This window comes from Alexandromys fortis, unplaced genomic scaffold (genome assembly GCF_014885135.2).
Source record: "Alexandromys fortis isolate MF-2015 unplaced genomic scaffold, M_Fortis_MF-2015_v1.1 scaffold_46, whole genome shotgun sequence".
NCBI lineage: Eukaryota > Metazoa > Chordata > Mammalia > Rodentia > Cricetidae > Alexandromys > Alexandromys fortis.
The window spans coordinates 9,505,559-9,527,023 of record NW_026067919.1 but is presented as its reverse complement, the minus strand read 5'-3'; the positions used below and the strand labels follow the sequence as shown (position 1 = coordinate 9,527,023).

The 21,465-nt window shown below is 52.9% G+C and overlaps 1 protein-coding gene across 2 annotated transcripts in view; it reads left to right on the top strand.

Moving 5' to 3' along the window:
- Positions 1-6,551: 6,551 nt before the first annotated feature.
- The window catches only part of Grid1 (glutamate ionotropic receptor delta type subunit 1), a 725,743-nt gene continuing 710,829 nt past the window's right edge, over positions 6,552-21,465 (top strand). For both annotated transcript variants that reach the window (XM_050140753.1, XM_050140757.1), the window contains exons 1-2: positions 6,552-7,024; positions 9,234-9,389. In XM_050140753.1, coding sequence (XP_049996710.1) covers positions 6,946-7,024; positions 9,234-9,389 — 235 coding nt within the window. In that variant the 5' untranslated portion in view covers positions 6,552-6,945. The remainder of the gene's footprint in view (positions 7,025-9,233; positions 9,390-21,465) is intronic.

The window sequence follows — 21,465 nt, the reverse complement described above, 5'->3', positions numbered from 1 at the left end:
ACCCAGCAACCAGGGATCTAATACCTGTCAAGAGATGCTCCCTGCCTTGAGATCTGTTTTCTGATCTCCGTAAGTCTGCTCATGTGGTTGCTGCTTGTGGCTTCTGCAGTCCCAGGAGCTAGTGTTTGTCCCCAGGCCTGGCCCCTATGCCCCATACTAAGCTGCTCAAGGTTTGGGCCTTAGCGGTTTCATTTTGTTCATTTACAGTAACTTTGTTGTTAAATCCAAACTTGACACATTTTTTCCCCTTTGTTGGTTGGGAAGCTGGGTGAAGTCAGCAGGACCACCTCTCCTCTTCTGCAGATGCCCTGGGCAATCAGGTTTTGTTCTTGCTTCTGGTGGCTACTAGAATTCTTTGGCTTGTGGGTGCATCATTCCGATATTTGCCTCCGTAGTGACACTGGCTTCTGTCTGTATATCCTCCCTCTGCCTTAAAAAGACACTTATGATTGTGTATAGGGGACATTTGGACAATCCAGGACAATCTCCTTATGTTGAGATACTTAACTTAAACCTACAAACATTTCTTTTCCCCCAAATCAGGATGTAGACACACATCCCAAGGGTTAGGGTAAGGCAGATGTCAGCTTGCTCCATCTAGGAACTTTTCCTGCGGTCAGCTACAGTGATCTCATCTGTAGAGTGGGCATAGGAGCCCTGTTCTGACAAGGTCTCATGTGGATATCTGGTAGGGATCAATCCAGTATCTGTGCTGTGGGTGCCTTCAGTGGTAAGCCCTACGCCCAACCTCTGAGGGATATTTTTCCTTGTTTCCCTTTATCCTAACATATCCTGAGCCTGAAGCTGTTTAATGGGCCCTGGGCCTGGGGCATACAGTGGGCACTATGATCCCAAGGCTGAGGAGTTTGGGGTCAGCTAGGACTACAAAGGAAGACGCCTGTTTCTCAAAGTAAACAAACAAAATGAGAAGCTGGCTACCAAGTGTGCAGCCTGAGGGCCTCTGACTCCACCCTCCCTCCATCCTACATTCAGAGGCGTAAGGACCTCAATGAGCAGGCCTGGCTTATCAAGTGCAGGCACATAGAAGATTCTCCGCCCCCACCCAGACCCCTTTACCTCTTCTCCTTGACCCTATCCCCAAACCCTGGGATCATTTCTATTTTTTGGATAAATCTCTCTACAGGACTTTGCCTGAGGTTGCCCAGGACATCAGTGGTGGCTCAGCACAGGTGCTATCTAAATGCTTTATCTAAAGGAGCTCTTGTTTCAAGCTGAGCCTCTAGGGGTGATCCCCCCTCCTCAGGTTTATAGGGTACTAAATGCACCTTGACGTCAAGACAGAGAAAATCAACCACAAAGCTTGCTCCTGGAAACGAGTATGTCCACTACCATTGCCTCAGATTTGTTGAGGGCTGTGTCCAGCTGGAGGGCCTGATATGCAGGGGGAGCCAGGAATCTATGCGGCTGTAGCACCCTGGGAAGCGCTGGGGTACAGATCTTAGGCACTGCGGGCTTGGGCTGGGGGCATTTGCTGGGCTACAGCTGACAGGTTGTGGGAGGTAGGTGCGCTCCTGTAATTGTAGTTGTGTCTGGGATTTGCACTGTGACCGGACTAAGGTCATCTGATCTCCAAGGTCCTATTTCATGTGTGGACGGAGGCAGCCCATCTCTGGGGACAGCAGAGGGCATATGATTGACAGACAGCATCCTGTACAGAGTTAGGATTATCATGAGATTCCTGGTATCTAGGGTGATAAAGACCACCTCCCCTCCCTCCCCTCCCTCTGCCCCAGGACTCTTTGAAAAAAAGTTCGTATTTTTTACTTACCGTGTATGTACGACATGTATGCAGACGCACACGGAGGTCAGAAGAGGGCACTAGATAGCTTAGAGTTCAGTTTAGCTAGTTGTAAGCAGCTGAACGTGACCTTGGGGGCTTCGGGATGAACTGAGCAATCTCTCTGGACCCTGTTTGGACTCTTTTGGCAATCAGTGGCCCTTGCCTTTCCTAAGATGCCCACTGAAGATACCAAGCTACGGGTCTTTGCAGCCATCAGGCCACCCAGGGTGTCTGCTCTGTAGAAGTGTATCAGGCGGGAGTGTATCTGGCTTCTCTGTCTCCCACTATCACCATTCTGGCAACTTCCATCCTTGTGCCCTCCAATTTGGACTCCATCCCTTGCTCTTCTTTTCCCAACCCCTCTTCCCTTCCCGTCTAGAACACACATTGCCATTCTGGACTTGAGTCATGGTCTGGTTAGAGTCTACAGATCCTTAGAGTTGTAAGAGGAGGCCTGGGCAACAGTGGGAAGGGCTGAGTTCTGGGGCATTCTCTGTTTTGGGTTGGCCTGGCCATGTCTGATGTGGGTTTGGGGTCTGACTTGGGATCTGAAGTAGACAGACAGGCTAGGGTTCAGGTTCCTGCCAGGTAGTTCTGCCAACCACCTGGGTTGGAGGTGGCCCCAAAGTTTACAAAAGGGCAGAGTTGCGGATTCAGAGCTGGTGGAAGAGCGGGGAAGCTGTGCTAGGCATTGTTACTGGGAAGCTGGAGAGGCAGCAAAGTAATCAGGAGGGGATACGCCAGTGTTTAGGCTTAGACGGCCTCGGGGACTGTGACCTCAAGGTCTGAATGGCAGCAGGAGACCCCAGGAGCCTGAGCCTGCTCTGGAGATGACGTAAGTCTATAGACTGCAGAGCCTCCGATTTGGAAGGAAGCAAACGCTGTTGTTCCAGAGGGCTCAGGCTGAGATGACAGCTCGGAAGGGCGTGTCTGGGGGGCCCAAGCCTCACTGCCTTGTGAATGTTCCTGCCAACTCGTCATAGCACTGTGCAAACTCCACTGTTCTTCATCAGACTTTTGGAAGGCCTCAAGGAAGGGAAGGATCTCCCTGGGGTCCAGAGGACGAGGAGGTCCCAGAGTGTTTTTGTGGGAACCCTAGATGGCCCGAGTGGTGGTGTAGCCCTACTGCCCTCTGTCCAGTGCACCCTTTCTGGTTGGTGATCTGGGGTTCTAGCCTGCTTTTCCCTCCCACCCCCAGGTAACCTTTTGGACTGGTTGGTTCTAATGGCAGTCTCTTGTCCTGTGCTCCAGGTTTGTGACTGTGTGATGGGCCAGAGGGAGGTATTTTCCTTACAAAGAAGAGGTGCTCCCATCTGGGTTTGCTCACACATAGTATGATCTTCTTTCTCCTCATTGGCCCATGGCACGTGACTCCAACAAGATGAAGCCCTTACCCACCTGGTCTGCCAGCTGCGGCGAAGCCTGTATTATTGACAATGCCTTCAAAAGGGCGTCAGAGGTGCAGGCAGAAGCCAGCCCAGCGGAGTCCTGCCCTGGTGGCTCAGAATCCTGCTATGGGGAGGTTAACCTCAGCTGCACTTCCTTCACCCAAATTCTCCTCCTCCATAAAGGCAAAGACTAAATCAATGAAGCTTCGAACCATGGAGTAAGCAAGACCAGAGATTGCTGGCCTGGAAAATTTGAAAGCAAAAACTCAAGAGAACGACTGAGAGGGAAAACAAACAAAAAATTACAGTCTTATAAAAGAAGATCCAATAAACATAAGCACTAAAAATGAGATGAAAGAGGTTGGCAAGAAGGGTAAAGGAGACAAAGCAGAGTTGGATCATTGTCATTCAACAGCTGTGCCAGGCGGCTGCAGAGGCAATGGAGGAAATAAGCAATAAGTGTCTCAAAAAAAAAAAAGTCTGGGGTATACCTGCATACACCTAGAATCCCATCTTGGGGGGCTGAAGCAGGAGGATCTCAAATTCGAGGGTGGTGTAAGCTGCAATGGTGAAACCTTGCCTCAATAAACAAACATAAACGAAAACAAAGCAACAGTAGAAAACTGGGTATGGAGGACTTATCTCCTGGGCTCAGGTCCTACTGGTGAGCAGGTTCCTTGGAGCCTGTGGGGTAGCACTCTTTCCTAGAGGCCGGCTGACCCCGACATGGCTTGACTTGGGTCTCTTCCTCTTTTCTGTAAACACAAGGGAGCTGGGTGGCCATATCTAAACTGGTAGGTCCCTTGGGCTGGCAGGGGTCTCTGCCAGCTGCACCCTTCCAGCAAGTCTGGCTGGCATGCTCCAGCAAGCTCCAGCCAGCTGTGCTGTGCTAGGAGAGAGATGCAGGATCACCGGTAGTCCGGGCAGCTCCCTGGGAGAGAGCATGGTTAGGAAGCCACCTGGGCTGGGTCTGGTCAGCGGTGGCTCTACTTGGGCAGGCGGCTCCTCAGGCCTATGCCAGGGTGACAGGCCACAGGGAAGGCCAGGATTTCAGGTTTCCTTATCTTAGTCCAGCTATGGGCTGGAATGAGAGTGGCAAAGGACAAAGGAGAAATTTATGTTTCTGTAGTGACCATCACAATGGTTGTGGCTTCCAAGTAGACACCTGTGGCCTCTCTCTCTGCCTGCTCATTTTCCCCGCAGCTCTGGTGGCCAACTGCGGGGCTCCCAGCAGTATGCTAGTGGGCAGACCTGATGGCTACCATCTTCTTCAGTCTCCATGTGTGTAAAATTCTGCCTCCTAGGAAGGAAAGGAGGGCTGAGCACAGGTCTTCACGGGACACGTGCTGTATAAATGTAGTTAGAATCAGCATCACTGAAGAACACGTTCCCGAAGGCAAGTCCTGAGCTACAAGGAAGGACTCATCCACTCACTCTTGATTTCCATGAATACACCTTTGTGTAGTGAGGAATAACTCAAGAAGACCGAGCTAACACCCGAGTGGGTGTACCCCATGCTCACCCAGCTTGCACACTGCCATGACTGGAACACGGAGAGGATCGGGGCTGTTCCTGACCTGGTGGCTTTTGACCTTTGAAGACTCTAAGTGGTGACTATACCACACTTACCACAGGAACTAAACTGCTAAATACTGAAGCCGATGAGACTTTAATTCCCACTTTCCTCCAGCTTTTCAGCCAGAGAATGCTGGTACTTCGCAGGGCTGGAAACTGGAGACAGGGGGATTTTGGACCAGCGGGATGGGCACCCCCCCTCTCACCTCAGGGTCCTAAGGCTTGTGGCCTGTAGAACTCAGTTGTGTGGAACCACATCGGGCCCTGCATCCCACACTCCCACCCTGCAACTGTGGTGGTCATTTCTCTCTTCTTGCCCACCAGGCCCCCCCTCATCACAGAACAGTGTTCCTTGCTGTTCCTGCAGCCCCATTTCCCCTCTGTTCTGCTGAGGTATTGCCTAACAGCGTCCAGCACCCTCCTGGCCCTTCTGAACAGCATCCACGCCCAACCCCTTTAAAGCAGAATTTGTCGGCGACAACTCAGTGGCTGGCAGCTCGAAACTCACACAAATGTACACTCCCCACACAATTCTTTCTTCTCTTCCTGTTTTGGCTCACTAGCAGCATGGAACGCCTGCAAGCCTCTCCTCCCTTGGTAGCCTTTCCGAACAGTCATCTCCTTCCGGAAGCCACAGCTACCTTTACTTTCAAGCTAGGTCAGGGCCCAGGCCTTAAGCTCCTCTACAGTCCTCTCCAAATCTTTTTATGGCCTATGTGGGTGTCTATCTTTCCCATGGTGCTGGGAGCTCTAGACAAGGCTGCAGCCGAGTCTCTCTTGGTCCCTCGAACCCAGCGCTTATGTTGGCGCCCAGTTCTGCCAGGCTCAGCTGCACCCAGTTTCCGAGGGACTCAGAATTCCGAAGGGCTCAACTTTCTCCCTGAAATCTTGGGTGTTCAGTGGAGCTCAGTCCAACTAGAACCTGGGGACAGGGTTGTGAGCCCGGCTAGCTCGATCCCCCTCCCTGGCTCGGTTTCTCAGCAGTTTCACCCTTTATATGGAGGTTCGCCTAGAGGCAGGGCACCCAGAGGCGGCGGGAGTCCGGCTTTGCTTCCGCGGCTGGCAGCGGGCTCTCCGCCCGGGCTCGCCCTAGAAGGCTTCGTGCAGGGTCGCTGTCTGAGTGCGTTGTCCGCTTGGAAGGCTCCTCACGTCCAGGCGCCGCGGTCACGGCTGCGCCGGTTTCCGGCCATGAATTGGGCTTCAGAGTCCGAGCCTCCTACCCGACTCCCGGCGCAGTGCACCGCCCTGGGGGCGGGGGATGGATGTCCGCCGAAGTCTGCACGGATAGCTAGGGTTCGAGCCCGCCACCAGCCCACTAGCATCCTGGTGCCTAGCTCAGTGCCCCGGGCCTTGTGGTCTATCTGCAGGCTGCCAAAGTCGAGGGTCCGGTTCCGAGAGCGCCTGTCCGTTCCGGCCACTGCAGACTCGGCTGAAGTCCCCCATCGCCAGAGAGCTCTGAGACCCCCACCTCCCCGAGGGCAATCAGTGGCCGTGCCTCCTCGGTTTCTCCCGCGAACCCTGAGACCAGGCCCGCACGGCCGAGCCTCTTCTCGCCGCAGACGGGCCAGGTTCCCACCGCGGTACCGGCCTCGGAGCATCCCCCGGCGGAGAGCACGGAGCACCGGGCGCCCCCTCCAAGCAACGAGCGAGCAAGCCGCGCGCGGCGAGGCTAAGGCTCCGCAGTCACGTGGTGGAGAGGAGGGCGGAGGGGAGAGAGGCGGGCGGGAGGGGAGGGGGAGCGCCGCCGAGGGGGAGGGGGAGGGGAGGGGGCGTCCTCCGCAGTTCGCTCCTTGCCTGGGCTCAGACACACAGCCAGCCCGGAGCCGCCGCTCGGGCCGGGCCGCCGCCGCCGCCTCTGCCTCTGCCTCCCCCAGAGCCGCTCGAGCCGCTGGAAGCGTCGCCGCCACAGCCGCGGGCCGCCCCCGCCGCGCCGGCCTGGGCTCGGGCTGCGAGCGCCGCCGCAACCGCAACCGGAGCCGGCGCGGGAGCCCGAGAGCACTGGGCTGGGCTGGGCTGGGGCGGGCGCAGGGCGCAGGGGCGGGAGCGCGGGGGAAGACGCACGGGCGGGCTCGGCTCTCCCGGGGAGCGGCCCGGGACTGCACCGGGACCCGCGCCTCCCCGCTCCGCGCTGCCCTCGGCCTCGCCCCGGGCCCGGGCGGATGAGCCGCGCGCCCGGGGGACATGGAAGCGCTGACGCTGTGGCTTCTTCCCTGGATATGCCAGTGCGTTACGGTGCGGGCCGACTCCATCATCCACATCGGTGAGCTCGGAGGACGGACGGGCCGAGGCTGGGCGGGGACCCCCCAGTAGAGACGTTGATGCGCGGCGTCCAAACTTGTCGGTTCCCCGGGCCGAAGGGCTCGGCAGGCGGTGGTCCCCTGAAGGCCCGCGCCGCCCCGCGGAGGAGCTGTGCTCCTGACGCTCGGCGCTCCTGCGGGCACCTCGCTGCTCCCTGGGGCTCCTGCCAGTGCGCGGGGCCCCGCGGCCTCTGCCGACACTTAGGGCCGCGGCAGCGGGGAACCCGGGGATAGACGCTTGTCGAGATGCGTGCCCCTAGCGGGACCGTCGGCAAGCTGGGCCCTGAGGCACAGCCTGAGCATTGGGACCAGGGGCGAACAGAGCTGGGGGCTAGCTAAGTTGGCAGGGCAAGATCAAAGAGGCCAAAGCGGAACCATGTGTGACTGTGGATGGGTGCTGTCAACGTGCCAGTGTGTGTGCACCTGGCACGGTGTTGGTGTCACTGTGAGAGGGCGTTGGGGTGTGTGGGGGGCCATCCGAGAGTGTGTTAGTGCGACTACCGCGTTCTGCCAGCCTGTTAGAGTGGACACAGTGCTTGCCTGTTTCCCCGGTGTGTGTCTGTTGTAGCTCTCGGTGTGTGTGTGTGTGTGTGTTTCTGATTGTGACAACTGCAGCTCAATCCTGGACAGTTTCAGAGTTTCTGCCTGGTCTAAGTCTTGGGGCCAGCATACAGTCTGGGTGGTGGGGTGGAGGGAAGGAGCGTGGGCCGTGGGGTTGGGGGCGCTGAGCAAAAAGAGGTAGATGGAGAGGAGGGAGAGGAAAAGCAAAGGAAGGAGCGATCAGAGGAGGGGTAGTGGTGGCAGTTAGAAGCAGAATGACTGGGGTCTCGAGAGAAGTTGGGCATGGTTGGGGGACTGACAGCGGTCGCTTTGGGGGAGCCCCTCCGCAGTCGCCTTTCCGGAAGTTGGGAAAGACCAGCGAACAGGGACAAACTGGGGGTTGGGAGGTGTGAGAAAACGTGGCTGATGCTACCCGCGGGGCAGAAAGAGGTGATGAGGGACCAAGTCCCTACTCCAAGGGCTGCAGCGCTTCCCTCCGGGGCCGGGCCAGGATCCAAACCTGCTTCCCGCCCAGGAGTCGGCGTGGGTCTGGCGGTCAGCATTGCGGCTCCGGTGTAGTGTGGAATCCAGGAGCTGAGCCCTTCCACCCAGCTCTCAGCTCCAGAGCAATTAGCCAAGCCATAGGACCTCGGCGACCCTTGGCACTTGGCAAAAGGGCTGGGGTGGGGATCCCAGATCAGATCCAACTGATCTCCACTGTAAGAGCAGGATCAGTGAAAGCGTCAGGTCAGCCGGAGCTCTGGAGGAGCCGTCCTTGCTTGTAGAATGACCGACTGTTTAAGAGTGGTTTCTTCTGGGACTCTCAACACTGCTAGATCAGAAGGTTTAGGGGTATAGGATACAGCCCCACCCCTCCAGACATACAGGAAGAGGAAGTGAGAGACCAGAGCAGCAATACATGCAACATCTCGACCATTCAAGATACTGGTGATCAATTCCTTGTGTATGCCTAAAGGAAAAAGGAAAAACCCTTGGTGCAGGAGAGCAAACTGTGGACCACAGTCTCACTTCTGCATTCATCAGGGAATGCAAAGAAAAAAGGAGCACCACTTCATTACTGGGATTGGTCTGGGGACGTTTCCTCTTGGAGAATTCGCTTTGGCTCCTGAGATGGGATTTATGGGACCATGTCAGGTGCATTTGAGCGGGAGGCTACCTCAGCATGCCACATCTTCTGTGTGGGGCATGACTGGGACATGTGATGCTTTGGTTATGAAGCACATGTGACCTGATGGGAGCGTGAAGGATATGCAGGTGTAACTCATGTTAACTGTGTGCACGTGTTCGGTGTGAGGAGGGGAGCATATCCTGTTTGGGTTACATAGGGAGGTCTTTAAATTACCCAATCAAAACAGAATCCTGAACTGAGACTGATGGTGCATGCCTGTAATCACACTACTTGGGAAGGCTGAGGCAGGAGGATCACCGTGAACTCAAGTCCAGTTAGGGCTATGGAAGGAGAATCTGTCTCAAAAAAGCATTATAAACATTCTAGCTCAATCCTCGCACCACTTGGTACCCAGTGGTCCAGGCAATATCCCCATCCCAGGACGGAAGTAAGGTGGGAAGGGTTCCTCTCCAGGCCTGGTCTTGACCCCTCTTCTCCCTCAGGTGCCATCTTCGAGGAGAACGCAGCCAAGGACGACAGGGTGTTCCAGTTGGCTGTATCAGACCTGAGCCTCAATGATGACATCCTGCAGAGTGAGAAGATCACTTACTCCATCAAGGTCATCGAGGCCAATAACCCGTTCCAGGCAGTGCAGGAAGGTGAGTGGCCACTGAGCCCATGCATGAGTCACTGGGCTGCAGCCAGTGAGGCCGAGTAGCAATGGGTCCAGGCAGAGTTGCTACCCATTCGGTTGTGCAGAATCTCCTAGGCGCCAGCTCTGCCTGCTGCTATGCCAGGCGTGGTGGCGTGTCCTCCCAGGCCTAGCAAGATAGGGCGGCTCCATACTGTTCGGGCAAGCGAAAAGCCTCTATGTACTTACTGCAAGCGGGTCTCTTGGCAGAACTGTGCGGATAAATGGGCGCGTGTGTGAGCTGCTGATCAGGCGCGTGGCTCAGGGTCAGCTTTGTTTCTCGCGTGTTTGTGGGTGGGTGTGTCTTCGTGCCTGTGTCGCGTGCACCTCCCCAGAAGCCTCTGTGTCCTGCAGCCTACAGGAGCTCGGCTCACGGAGCTTGTCCTGTAAGCCCTGTCAGTCGCACGGCCTGGCGGGCGCGGTTGCACAGCCTGTGGGGCCTCGGAGCTTCTGCCCTGCGGGCCCTCCGCTTCCCTCCTCTCTGCCTGGCTCCACTGTGTGTGTGTGTGAAGCAGCCGGTTTCTTTGCCGGGCCGCGTTGCGGGCCTAGGGAGGCGTTGCTGCCTGGACCGGAGGTGGGCGCTGTTTGCTCAGGAAAAGAGAAGAGCTGGACTAGGTCTGATGACAGGAAAAATCTTAGCAGGCTGGCCGCGGCAGCTGTATTTCCCTGCAGTCGTCTTGCTGAGACTCGGAGGCAGGGGCAACAGGTGGGCAGCCAGTGAGACCATCACCCCTTGCCGGCTTTCTCGTGGAGTGTTGTTAGCTCTGTGCAGGCAAAACACACATACACCTAAAACAATGGGGGCCGCTGCTTTCAGCATTGGCTGGCGACTCTTGTCTGATTTCTTCGGGTGCATCAGTGGCAGCGGCTTCCTCTGCCTTTTCCTCCCTGTGCGTTCCCTCCGCTCCTCCTTGGCTGGCTGCTCTGGAAGCGTTCCTTCTCTCGTGCTGTTGATTCCCGGTCAAGGACCTTGCTGCTGCTCAGCCACGCTCTTTTCCCTTCCTCTTTGTCTTGTTTACCACAAGCAGGGCTCCGCGGTGGCGCCAGTGCCCTGAAGCGCTGAGGACACAAGGGTACAGCTGGAAGCGCAGCATGCAGGGACGTCTTCCCAGAACTGGCAGGACTGTGGGGTAGGGAGGGAGTGGGGTGACTGAGAACTCTGCTGTCCATCTCTCCTTGGACTTGCTGGGCCTAGGGTCTTCCTGTCATCTTGGGGTTGCATACTGTCTGCCAGTCTCCAGGTACCTTAAAAAAATGAGGTGAGTCGGTGAGGGATGCAGGCTAGAGCTAGTGCTGTGATCTTACTGTAGCGTGGAGGGCTCTGAGGGCCTCCTGGCTGTAGGTGCAGCAAAGGAGGGAAAGGTGGCCAGCCCTTGGGGAGGGACTGCTTGACTGTAAGGCTCAAAGGATGAAGGACGTTTTAATTGTTTACATCTCCAGTCCCAAGTGCTGATCTATGGTGGTGGTGGTGACTGGTGCTGTTTATTCCGAAAACTGCTCGGGCTGGTGATGTGGTACGGTAGTCAGTAACACTTCCTGCTCTTGAAGAGGACCCTGATTTGATTCCCAACACCCATATAGTAGCTCACAACTGCCCGGTAACTTCAGTTCCAGGGGCATCCGACGCCCCCTTCTGGCCTCTGCTGGTTTCTGCACTTACATATGGTGTGCTGTCCTCATGGTTCCTCAGGGCCCCTGCCTGTGTCCCTTATAGGAACAGGAGTACCCCCATTAAGGCTGCTGCTTCTGACAGCTCTCTGTCTGCTGTAAACAAAAGTGTAAGGCATCCTTTGCTCTTTCACTGTGCCCCTGAGTGACGCACCCCAGGGACTGACGGTGCTGGTCTTACATAGGGCTCTACCCTGAGGCAGGATGCACACACGTGGGTGAACCGCCCCCAGTAGAGGCCGTCTTGGTGTCGAGGAGCAGCTGGAACACAGCTTCGCTTGATTAGTGCCCTGTTGGCGGGAAAAGTTCTAGATTTCTGCATGTATCTATTTTTGTAAAGAGAAGCCTCCAGTCTGCACTTCAGGGTAGAACTGGATGCTCTTGCGGGCAGGGCTTTGCCGTGTGGCTCAGGCTGCCCTCCTGTTTCAGCCTCTTGAATGCTGGGCCTATAGGTGACCCTTACTCCATCGCCACACTTGGCTGTCACATTTGGTTTTTAACTTGTTAACCAACGGAACAATTTGAAGAATAAACAAAACACAGCTACGTGCCATTTGACCTTCAAACCCCCAAAACAACTTTGTCCTGTCAATAAAGGCTCTAGCCAGGGCCTTTTACTGGTTCAGCCCGCCCCCTTTTAATGGTTGTTACTTACGTAATTTGTGTAACTGGAAGAATGTCTCTGTTTCCAAGGATGGCAAGCTGGCAGTCTCAGAAGGGTATGGGAGTATTTCTGCACATCTGGAATGAGGGAGTGAGATGATGAGGGTCCCTGGTTTCTCTGTATAGAAACACTGGACAGGTGCTGTTGCTGGGCTGGTACATGCTGGTTAAAACTGGCATGCACTTTCAACCTTGGGAGTGGCATGGCCTGAAATCTATCTTGTTATCTATCTCATGGCCTTGGATAGCTCCTGGGTACCTACTAGTAAAGGAAGGAGCTATCGGTGGAGGCCTTGGGAAAAGCTGAGCATTGCTTAGCAGCCTTTTCCCCTTTGCCTAATGCTTGTGGAGCAAGCATTCAGTTCATTGGGTCTCCTTTCTTGCTTTTCTATGGGGGTAATTGCCAGGTCTTGCTGGGTGGCTACTCCAGCTTTTTCTCCATTGCTTGGACACTTACTGCATGGAGAACAAGGGCATGCTGGGATTCAGTCTTTATCACAGGTGCCCAGTGTGTCCCAAGGGATCTGGGATTGGAGCAATGCTGCCTTGTTTTAATTTGAGAGACAGCACCCCGACCCAGAGATGGGGGCCTGATTGCTGGAGCCCAAAGATGAGAGCTTGCCTCGCTCACCGCATGACCTGGGGGAGTCTTGGCCCTGTGCCGAGCTTCTGTTTCTAGATCTGTTAAAAGGGAATAATTGTAGTCTCTGCCTCCTGGGATTATTGGGAGGATTAAATGAGATGAGACGTGTATAAATTGCCTGTATAAGGCCCGAGGTTGGTGTTCAGTAAACACTAATTCCCTCCCTGTTCTCTGACCCAGCTCTGGCTGGCTTTTCCTCAGCATCTCTTCAGGCTGTTGATATTTTCAACTACACAGTTTTCCAAGCTAGCGAATTCCTTGAGAGAGGACCCTGAATGACCTTTTCATTTCCAGCTTTTACTAACCCCCCAGTTATAAAAGGAATGCATGGCCACGATGAACATGGATTACTTTTAAAATGTGAGAAAGAAAGAGGCCAGTGCATGCTCATTATATAAAGCGTGGAAGGTGTGGAGAACAGCAAGGAGCAGAGCGGAATCCTCCTGAACCCCACTGCATTATTTTTTTCTATCTTTTCTCTTCCTTTGTATTTATGAATGATGAGGGCTCTCATTGTGTTTCATGCTCCATGCTATTGGCTTTTTTTCTGAAATCTCCATGAACCAATTGTAAACATTTCTTCTAGTGCCTGCATGTGCTGACATGCACTTTTTTAAAAAAGAAAAAAAAAACAGAAATGGTACTATTTATGCAAAGATATGCATCCTTAAGTATTTCTGAAGAAAACAAGAAACTCCTTGGATGGATGTGCTGGCCATAAGATTTATACCTATGATCTCATCGGAATGATCCTACAAACTCCTTACGAGCACTGTCTTAGGATAGTATGTAGGATATGTGCTTTATGAAGCTCTAAAATTAATAAACAATAACATGGACAGTTAAGGCTCTAAAATGTTGCGTCTTTGGTTGTTGAAGTTTGCATTAACCCACTCTACAAGACAAATAGGAGAAAAAGATACTAATTTGTTGAAAAAGTCATACTGTTTTTCAGTGCCTGCTCAAGCAGAAGATTATGTAAATGCATAAAAGAACGGGCTGCACCCGAGTCTTCTTTTACAGAATTATCTTTTACTGTGAGGAAAAGATGCGAGACGTTGGATACGGTGTAGCTGTATCTGTCACATCAAGGAAAGATAACAGTTTAAGGGAGAGGTAGAGGAAACTATGTGAGATGATATTCTTAGTTACCAGAAGCACAAGAAAAAGACAAGGTAAAGGGCTGGGGGCGCAGCCCAGTGGCTAGAGTGCTTGTCTCGCGGGCCCAGAGCCCTGGGTTTGACCCTCAGCACCACACAAACCAGGTGTGGTGATGCACACCCTTACTACGAGCACTTGGGAGGTAGAGGCAGGGGGATTGGAAGTTCAATTTTATCCTCAGCTGCAAAGCGACTTTAATGGCAGCCTGGGCTGCATGAGACCTTGCTTGTTTCAAAAGAGAAGAGTGGGTGGTGGGGGAAGACAAAGTCAAGAGTGGGGATGTGGTGGGGTGTTCACCTACGTGTGAGGCCCTGAGCCCAATGCTTAATACCACATTAAAAAAAAAAAAACAAAAAAGCTAAAGTGTTCTAAGTATAGATTGCTGTTGACAGAATGAGAGAATGTGATTTAAAAAGACACAGGAATTCGTAGATAGCCATTTCTGAAGGTCTGTCAAGCTTACCCCTTCACCTTCCTCCCGGGTGTCCTGGCCCTCACTTTTTGCCACACTGGTGGTGTGTTCCGCTAGTGGGCCTCTTCGCTGACCACTGCTTCCTCTCTTACTTCTGCTCAGAACTGCAGGGTTCACTGAGGCCACATCCTGGCATCCCCGAGGGCATCTTCTTCAAGATACTGAAGACTTTGCCAGGGGCTCTGAGTGAGAGTGACATTCATGCCATCAGGGAGGTGTGTCTAGGCTCTGCCACCACTGTGCTACTCAGCTGTATTCGTTTTCTCTCGGAACAGAACCCGTGTTCACCCCACGTTTAGTTGGTTAAGACAGCACACATTTATCATTTCATAACTCTGCAGGTCCCGAGACTGACACGAACTCGTCGGGCTAAGGCCCAGGTGTTGGCAAGGATGGTACCATGTCCCCAATGCTGTTTCATTCTTAGCTCTGGACCCCAAGATCCTTCTCCCAAGCTCACAGTAGTGAGCCAGCTCCTTTTCACGTGATATCGTCTGACCCCCATCTCTCTTCCAGGGATAATCCAGAGTGACATCCCTATTTTAAGGCTAGCTGATTTGAAAACTTAACTCTGTCGGTAGGGTAGTCTATGTTCTCCCGTGCCATATAGCCAGCACAGTCCCAGTCCTGCTGACAAGGACACGGATGTCTCTGTGTGCCTGTTGTGGCTCTCTGCTTTCCTGCCGTCTCGCCGGGTTTCCGCAGTGCTTGCTGCCTTCTCGCTGTGTCCCTAGTGTCACCCAGACTGGCTTGCCTACCTTGGGATGCGTGCCTGGATTTTCATTCCACAGAGGTGTTCTGCAGGTATCACAGTGTGGGCCTGTGGGGCCTCTACGTATTCACCCGTGCTCTGGGATGACACGTGGCTCCCCTTCGGACCTGGAGGTAGCTGCTTGTACTTACTTGCATGAAGGAAGCTTCTATTGGACTAGCCGCGCTGTAGGTCCCCGCCCCCTTTCCACCCAGGGGGTCTCTTTCTCAGAGGCTCACCCTCCAGCTCCCACCTTCCACTATGCCTACTTAAAGCCCTTGCTGTACTCAGTCTTGCTTTGGTGCCCTGGACCTAGAGAGAGAGAGATGCTTTTTCTGTCCCCTCAGCACTGTTTCCAGTGATGCTTCAACCCTGAAAATGTGTGCCAAGACGGCAGGTGCACAAGATTCCTCGTTAGAGTCTGGCTAGGTACCAGAAACTGTGTAATCCCCTCCCTGGATTCCTCCAGGGCTTTTCTCCCAGGCTTTAGGGTTATTCTCCAATGTTCACTGGGAACATTTCACTGCATGGGCACATACACACATGCCAGCATACATGTGAGCACGCATATCTAAGGGCATGCACGTGAGTCCATACTCTTTGTAATCTTACAGGCTATGTGTGTGCCCCAACCATCTCCCCATGTTTTCTCCCTTTTCCTGCCTTGATCTCCAGATTGCCATGTGGGTCTTCCCGACAGCTAGTCAGAAGGTGTTATGGCCGGTATGGAGTCGGAAGCCACAGTCTAGCGAGGCTCTCCGTGCTGCCTCTCAACTGTTGAGTCACATGTGTGTGGACATCCTCCAGCTCACACAGTGACACTGGGGCCGTTTCTCCAGGATTTTCTTGGAGGCCTTTATGACTGTCCCTTGGTACTCGAAGCCACATCCTGCAGGAGCAGGCAGGGTAGAGAGACAGTTAATATCTCGTAGTTGCCAGGTTAGGACCCAGACTTTGTTCCTTCAGCGCTGTTGTCTTTCCTCTTAGTCATTCACCCCAGTTTACAGTTTGCGTAGGAAATGCCCTTCATAGGCCCAGTGCTTCTGGGGGCCCGTGGAACCTCTAAGAAGTGGGGTCAAGTGGGATATCTTCAGTGCTTGAGAGTGTGCTCTCAAAGAGAAAACTGGTCTCTCTGTTCTTTCTCCCTTTTTCACTTCATGTCCAGGAGATGAGCAGAGTAGCTTCCCCCTGTGCTCTTGGCCTGATGCACTGCCTCACCCCAGCCCGGAAAGCAACAGGCCAACTGCGGACCCTAGCAAACCCTACTCCTTCTAGACTGTTTATGTCAACTGCGGACCCTAGCAAACCCTGCTCCTTCTAGACTGTTTACACCAGGCTTTTTTTTTTGTCACATCACAAAGCTGGCCAACTCAGCTCTCTAGAAAAGAGTTGACTCAAAAGTTAAAATGTTGGCTCTGCGTTGCTTCTAAAACGTTTCTAGTCCAATTTAATCCAATACCTAGATGCAACTTCTTTTGAATTTTCTACCCAGGGTCATGCTTGTGAGAGGTTGTTGGAGGAGATTGATGCTAAGAGACATGAATCCAGTTGAATAAGAAGAGTAGATTCAAGAGCTCTGGCGTCCAGGGCAGGGAGTATAGTTAACGGAATCCCATTTTATTCTCACGGAAGGCTAAGTGTTCTCGTACAAACATGTTTGGGTAATGCCTTGTGTGATCAGCTATACTGAATCATTCCTCGAGGCATATGAATACGATAGCTGCAGAGTTCTATATAACAATAAAACAAAACAAAACACACACGAAAAAACGGTCCTGCTTCAGGCCTGGCCACCATCAGTAACATGCCTGTACTGGACTTTCTACAATCTCAGCCCTTGGGCCTGTCCCCTCTTTTCCTGTGCTGTGATATAATATTGACAAAGTCAGCTTATGGGGAAAGGGTTGTTCTGGCTTACACTTTACAGTCCGTCATGGTGGGGAGGCCACAGTGACAGGAGCTCGAGTCACGTGGCTCTGTGTCAGAAGAGAGCAGCAAGTGCATGCTGGCTGGCTCGCTCGCTTCTATAGCTCAAGTCCCACCAGCGACTAAAAAGGATTTCCCACATCAATTAACAAAATCAAACCGGTCCCTCTCAGGCATGCCCAGAGCCCCATCTCCCAAGTGATTCCAGATTCTGTCAAGTTGGCTTCTAACATTAACCTGCTGCTGCCCGGTGACGGCCCTTTCTCTGGGGGTGCTGGCCTCTCTGACAGCTTGTCAGTGTCCCATTCTCTGGGACTCTCTCTTCCATCACTAAATGGTTTCTGGCATCAGGGACACTGGCCGTGGCCACCCTGTCTTTCCAGTGTGCTGCCTTCACATTGTCTTTGCCAGAGCCCACCCTGGCAGCCAGCGCCTGCAGAGGCAGCGCCACCTGCCCTGCGCCTGTTCACAGCTGTGCTCTGCCTGGCTCTTCTACGCCATCCCAGAATAGATAGCAGCCTGGAGGCTGACAGGTAGCACTCCTTCAGGTGAACTGGGGCTGCCGTCCATGCTCAGCTGTGGCTCTGTTTTCCACATGGCCGATGGGGTGATGGTGCAGAGGCCAGCTATAGGGTGGTGGGAAATGTACTAAAAGCCTATGCTAGGGGCCAGACACTGGGCAGCCGCTGGAGAGAAAGGAGGACTGCTGTAGCGGTCCCCAGATCAGCTCTAGCCCTTACACCGTGCCATCTTTGTGGGCCGCTGCCTCTGCTCCATATCTGGTGGCTGATGCTTGTGGCTTGGGTGTCCCAGGAGAATAGGGAAGGAGGTCGGTGCTGACAACATGGCTTAAATGGAGGCAGTTTGGAGCCATCTGTGCAGGCCTGGGCTATCTTTGCTTGATATTTTAATCTTACTGTAGCCACGCTTGCTCAGAGTGCAGAGTGGCTGGTATGAGCCTGGCTGTCCCAGCTCCATAGGAACTGACTATAGGCAGATACACGTTCGTTTGGTGGGCATTGGTGGGTCTGGATCTGAATCTTGAATGTTAAACCTTGTATCTGAACTCTCCCCACCCCCGCCAGGCTCATACGTGGTGCTTGGTTGTCAGTGTACGATCTTTTGAGAATGACTGAATCCTAAGAGCTGTGATCTTAAGTATGGATGAAGTCACAGTAGCATGGTGTCCATGGGAGGGGGTGAGAAGGAGAGATGGGCCATTGCCGATGCAGGTTTTGTTCCAACCCTGTTTTTCCACCTCCTGCCTGCGTAGAGATGAGCCACTCAGCTCTTCCACACAGTACCTTCCAGCATGGCCCCAGGAGAGACAGAGCCAAGTGACCATAGACTGAGATCTTGAAAATAATAGACCCCCCAAAAAAAAGTCTTTCCTCCCTCAGCTCACTATGCCAGGTGTTTTGTCAGAGCAATAAAAGCCTGAAACACCAACTTGGACCAGTCAACTTGCTGGCCTTGTAAAAAGGCCACTTCCCTCTCTGGGCCTCACTGTCAGCGTCTGGGAAGAGTGCTCCTTCTCCCTGGCCTGGCTCCTGTGGTGGACTCCTGCCTATTACAGAGGCTGACCCTTAGGCTCTTCCTGGCCTGGGGTCACACACTTTCTTCTGTCTAGCTGGACAAGGTTGTATGCTGGGTGCCTCTCTGAGCCCTGAGCCCAGCTCTGAGCCTGGGCCTGGGCTCTGGGCTGGGTGTGTCTTGTGGTGCCTTGCAAGAAGAGGCACCACTCGAGTCAAGAGTTTTGTAAGGATCTGGTGAGAGGTGCCTATCGACCACCCAGGAGAAGGGCCCTTTCAGAACACATTATGCTGGTATGAGCTTGGGCTTTGAGCCTCTAGAGTTGTGAGGGAACATTTGCTCTGCTTGAAACATGCAGTCTGTGGCATGTCGTGACAGCCACCACAGCCATCCCTGCCCTCCCAGGGCCTTGGTGCCTGAATCTCTCAAATGAGACGTTGGGCGCAGAACATCTTTGGAGTGGATGGTCTGTAGCCCCCAGGGATGGGTGATGCTCATTTCCCACCCAGGTTTATGCTGAGGTCGTCTTTTTGCCACAGCTTTTGAGCATCTAATGGTGGTCACTATGATCTTTTCAGGTTTTCCTGGCTCAGACCCTGGAGCCTGGCAGGTACTACCTGCATATCTTTTGCTGACATGCTATTTGTCAATGTCCCTCTTAGAGCACAGTAGTCCTGATGTGCCTCGTCGAGGGACTTAACTTGCTGAGCCGCAGCTTTTGCCTGTGAAATGGGGATGGTGGTACCTTGGCCAATAGGTTGTCTTAAGAACCAAATGAACAGAGAACTGGTGTATTTCTGTCAGCAAGGAATGACCAGCCATAGTTACTGTCCTCATAAAGTCATCTGACCTCTGCAGAGAGATGAGATGATCCCTGGCTTTTGGGACACTCTAGTGACAATGATGAAGCCTGTTGTCACCTCCTGCTGCAACTGTGGCTGAGTCTCTAGTTTTCAGGTCCTGGGACTTTTTAAGGAAGGGGGTTGTGCTGAACACCCCCACCTGGGGTGTTTGCAGTTGCTCACTTAGCTCTGAGTGTGGACCGTACGCTCACTACTTTAGAGCCCAGTTGAAACTAACTTCGGAGCACTGGCTCACCCTCAAGGGAGCCTCTGTTGCCTTCACTGGCCAAGGGAATGGGAATGCTCTGCAGGCTGTGTCCAGGTCCTGCCCCTGTGGTTTGACACTGGGCCACTGACCACAGCACCATAAACTACAGGATTGCACCAGTAAGAGTTTGAGACACAGCAGGAGTGATGTTGCACCCAGTGGAGTCTGTGCACTGTGTCTGTCCCTTTATGCTCTCATGTGTATTCTATGGAATCACACGGTACGGTTATGCAGAGCCTGGGACTTCAGTAATTTCATTGTAGAACCTCATGGGCATTTCCAAGTAGCACTTGGCACCTATCCAAAATCTTACTTTGGAAAAGGATGTGGTGGGCAGTGGACTAGTGTGGTTAGATTGGGAATGGCACCCATAGGCTCATATATTTGAATACTTGGTCCCCAGTTGGTGGAACTGTTTGGGAAGGATTAGGAGGTGTGGTCTTGTTGGAGGAGGCATGCCACTGGGATAGAGGGACTTCGTGGTTTCAAAAGCTCATGCTGTTTTTACTTAGCTCTCTCTGCCTCCTGCTTTTGGATCAAGATATAAGCTCTAAGCTACAGCTTCAGCACCCTGACTCCTGGCCTGATGCCTTGCTGCGTGCCATCATGGGTCATGGACTCTAACCCTCTGGAGCTGCGAGCCCCATATTAAATGTCTTTTTTCCTAAGTCATCTTGGTCATGATATTTTATCATGGCAGTAGAAAAGCAGCTTAGACAGCTGGGTGGCACTTGCTCCATCATGGGCTCTTGGCATGTGCTGTTGAAGGGTGGAGGTGTCTATTTACATATCATGCCCAGAGCTGCAAGTGCAGTGAGTGTCTCTGGACAACTGCAGGCAACACAGAGCATTGCACAGAGAACATAGGCTTGGAGCCATGACCTGACCTAGAAGCCCTGCTTGTCCCTGTTAGCATCTTCTTCTGGGTTGTCCCTCCCCATCTCCCGCTGTCCCTCCCCATCTCCCGCTGTCTCTCCCAGCCCCTGTTTTTGCCCCACTCCCTCTCGTTTTCATCACAGTTCTCCCCCTAGCCTGGATTCCTGAGCTCATCTCCTCAGTGCTCACACTCTCTGCCCTTCCCTTTAGCCCAGTGTCCATGTAGCAGCTACACTATCTGAAAATCAGTCTGCTCACCTCTCCCACGGAAACCTTTCAAGGGTTTCTCACTATCATACTGTAAGTCTATTTCCCCATTAAAGCTGTATATATTTTTTACAATCTGTCTGCATTCATTTATGCCGCTACAGAATAAAATACAGACCCTTTCCTGGGGCCAGTGCGCCTTTAAATACCATGGCCAAGGCTGACTTTGCTGTTCTCTCCCTTGTCACACTTCTTGACTGTGACCACATTGACCTTTTCCTGTCCATCCAACAGGCCAAGCATGCCTCCACCCAGGATCTTTGCATGTGCAGTGATTACAACATCTTCAGTGACAGACACTTCATCAGACTTTAGCTGTGCATTAACTCTTACCTCTCTGAAGAGGCTCCTCTTGGCTCTTCAAATATGGGGATAGGGAATTGAAGCACGATTAATAAAAACTCAGACAGAGAAATTGGGGTTCAACCTAAAGGTCAGAAAAAGCAAAGCAGCCAGCCACTGGCTCTTACCTCAACCTCAGTCTGAAATGGCAATCCTGCCTCCAGGACTCTTAGAATGAGAATGCGCCTGAGAGATGTTTCCTCCTGTTTGATAATCTTCTATAAGGCTGAGATTAAAGGTGTGCACCACTGGGATTAAAGCCATGCACTGCCCAGTTTCTATGGCAACTAGTGTGGCTACTGGGATTAAAGGTGCATGTCATTGTGGTTGCTGGGATGTAAGGCTGTCCAGTGTGACTGTTTTACTTTTCTGATCCTCAGGCAAGTTTTATTTATTAAAATACAAGTGAAATGCCACTACACTACAGGAAATTCTCTGTCAAAGTCTTCTTTTCCTTTTTCCCATGCTCTGCCCCCTGATTAAGTTATTAATTTAGTTGTGAAGAGCATTGGAGAACTGTCTGTTTCATTTAATGCTAAGTATCCCAAGATTCCTGGTTGGGTGCTCAGTGAAGGTCCCTGAGTGGGTGACGGGTCACACAGACATGTGCTCACTACAGCCTCTGCCGGTGT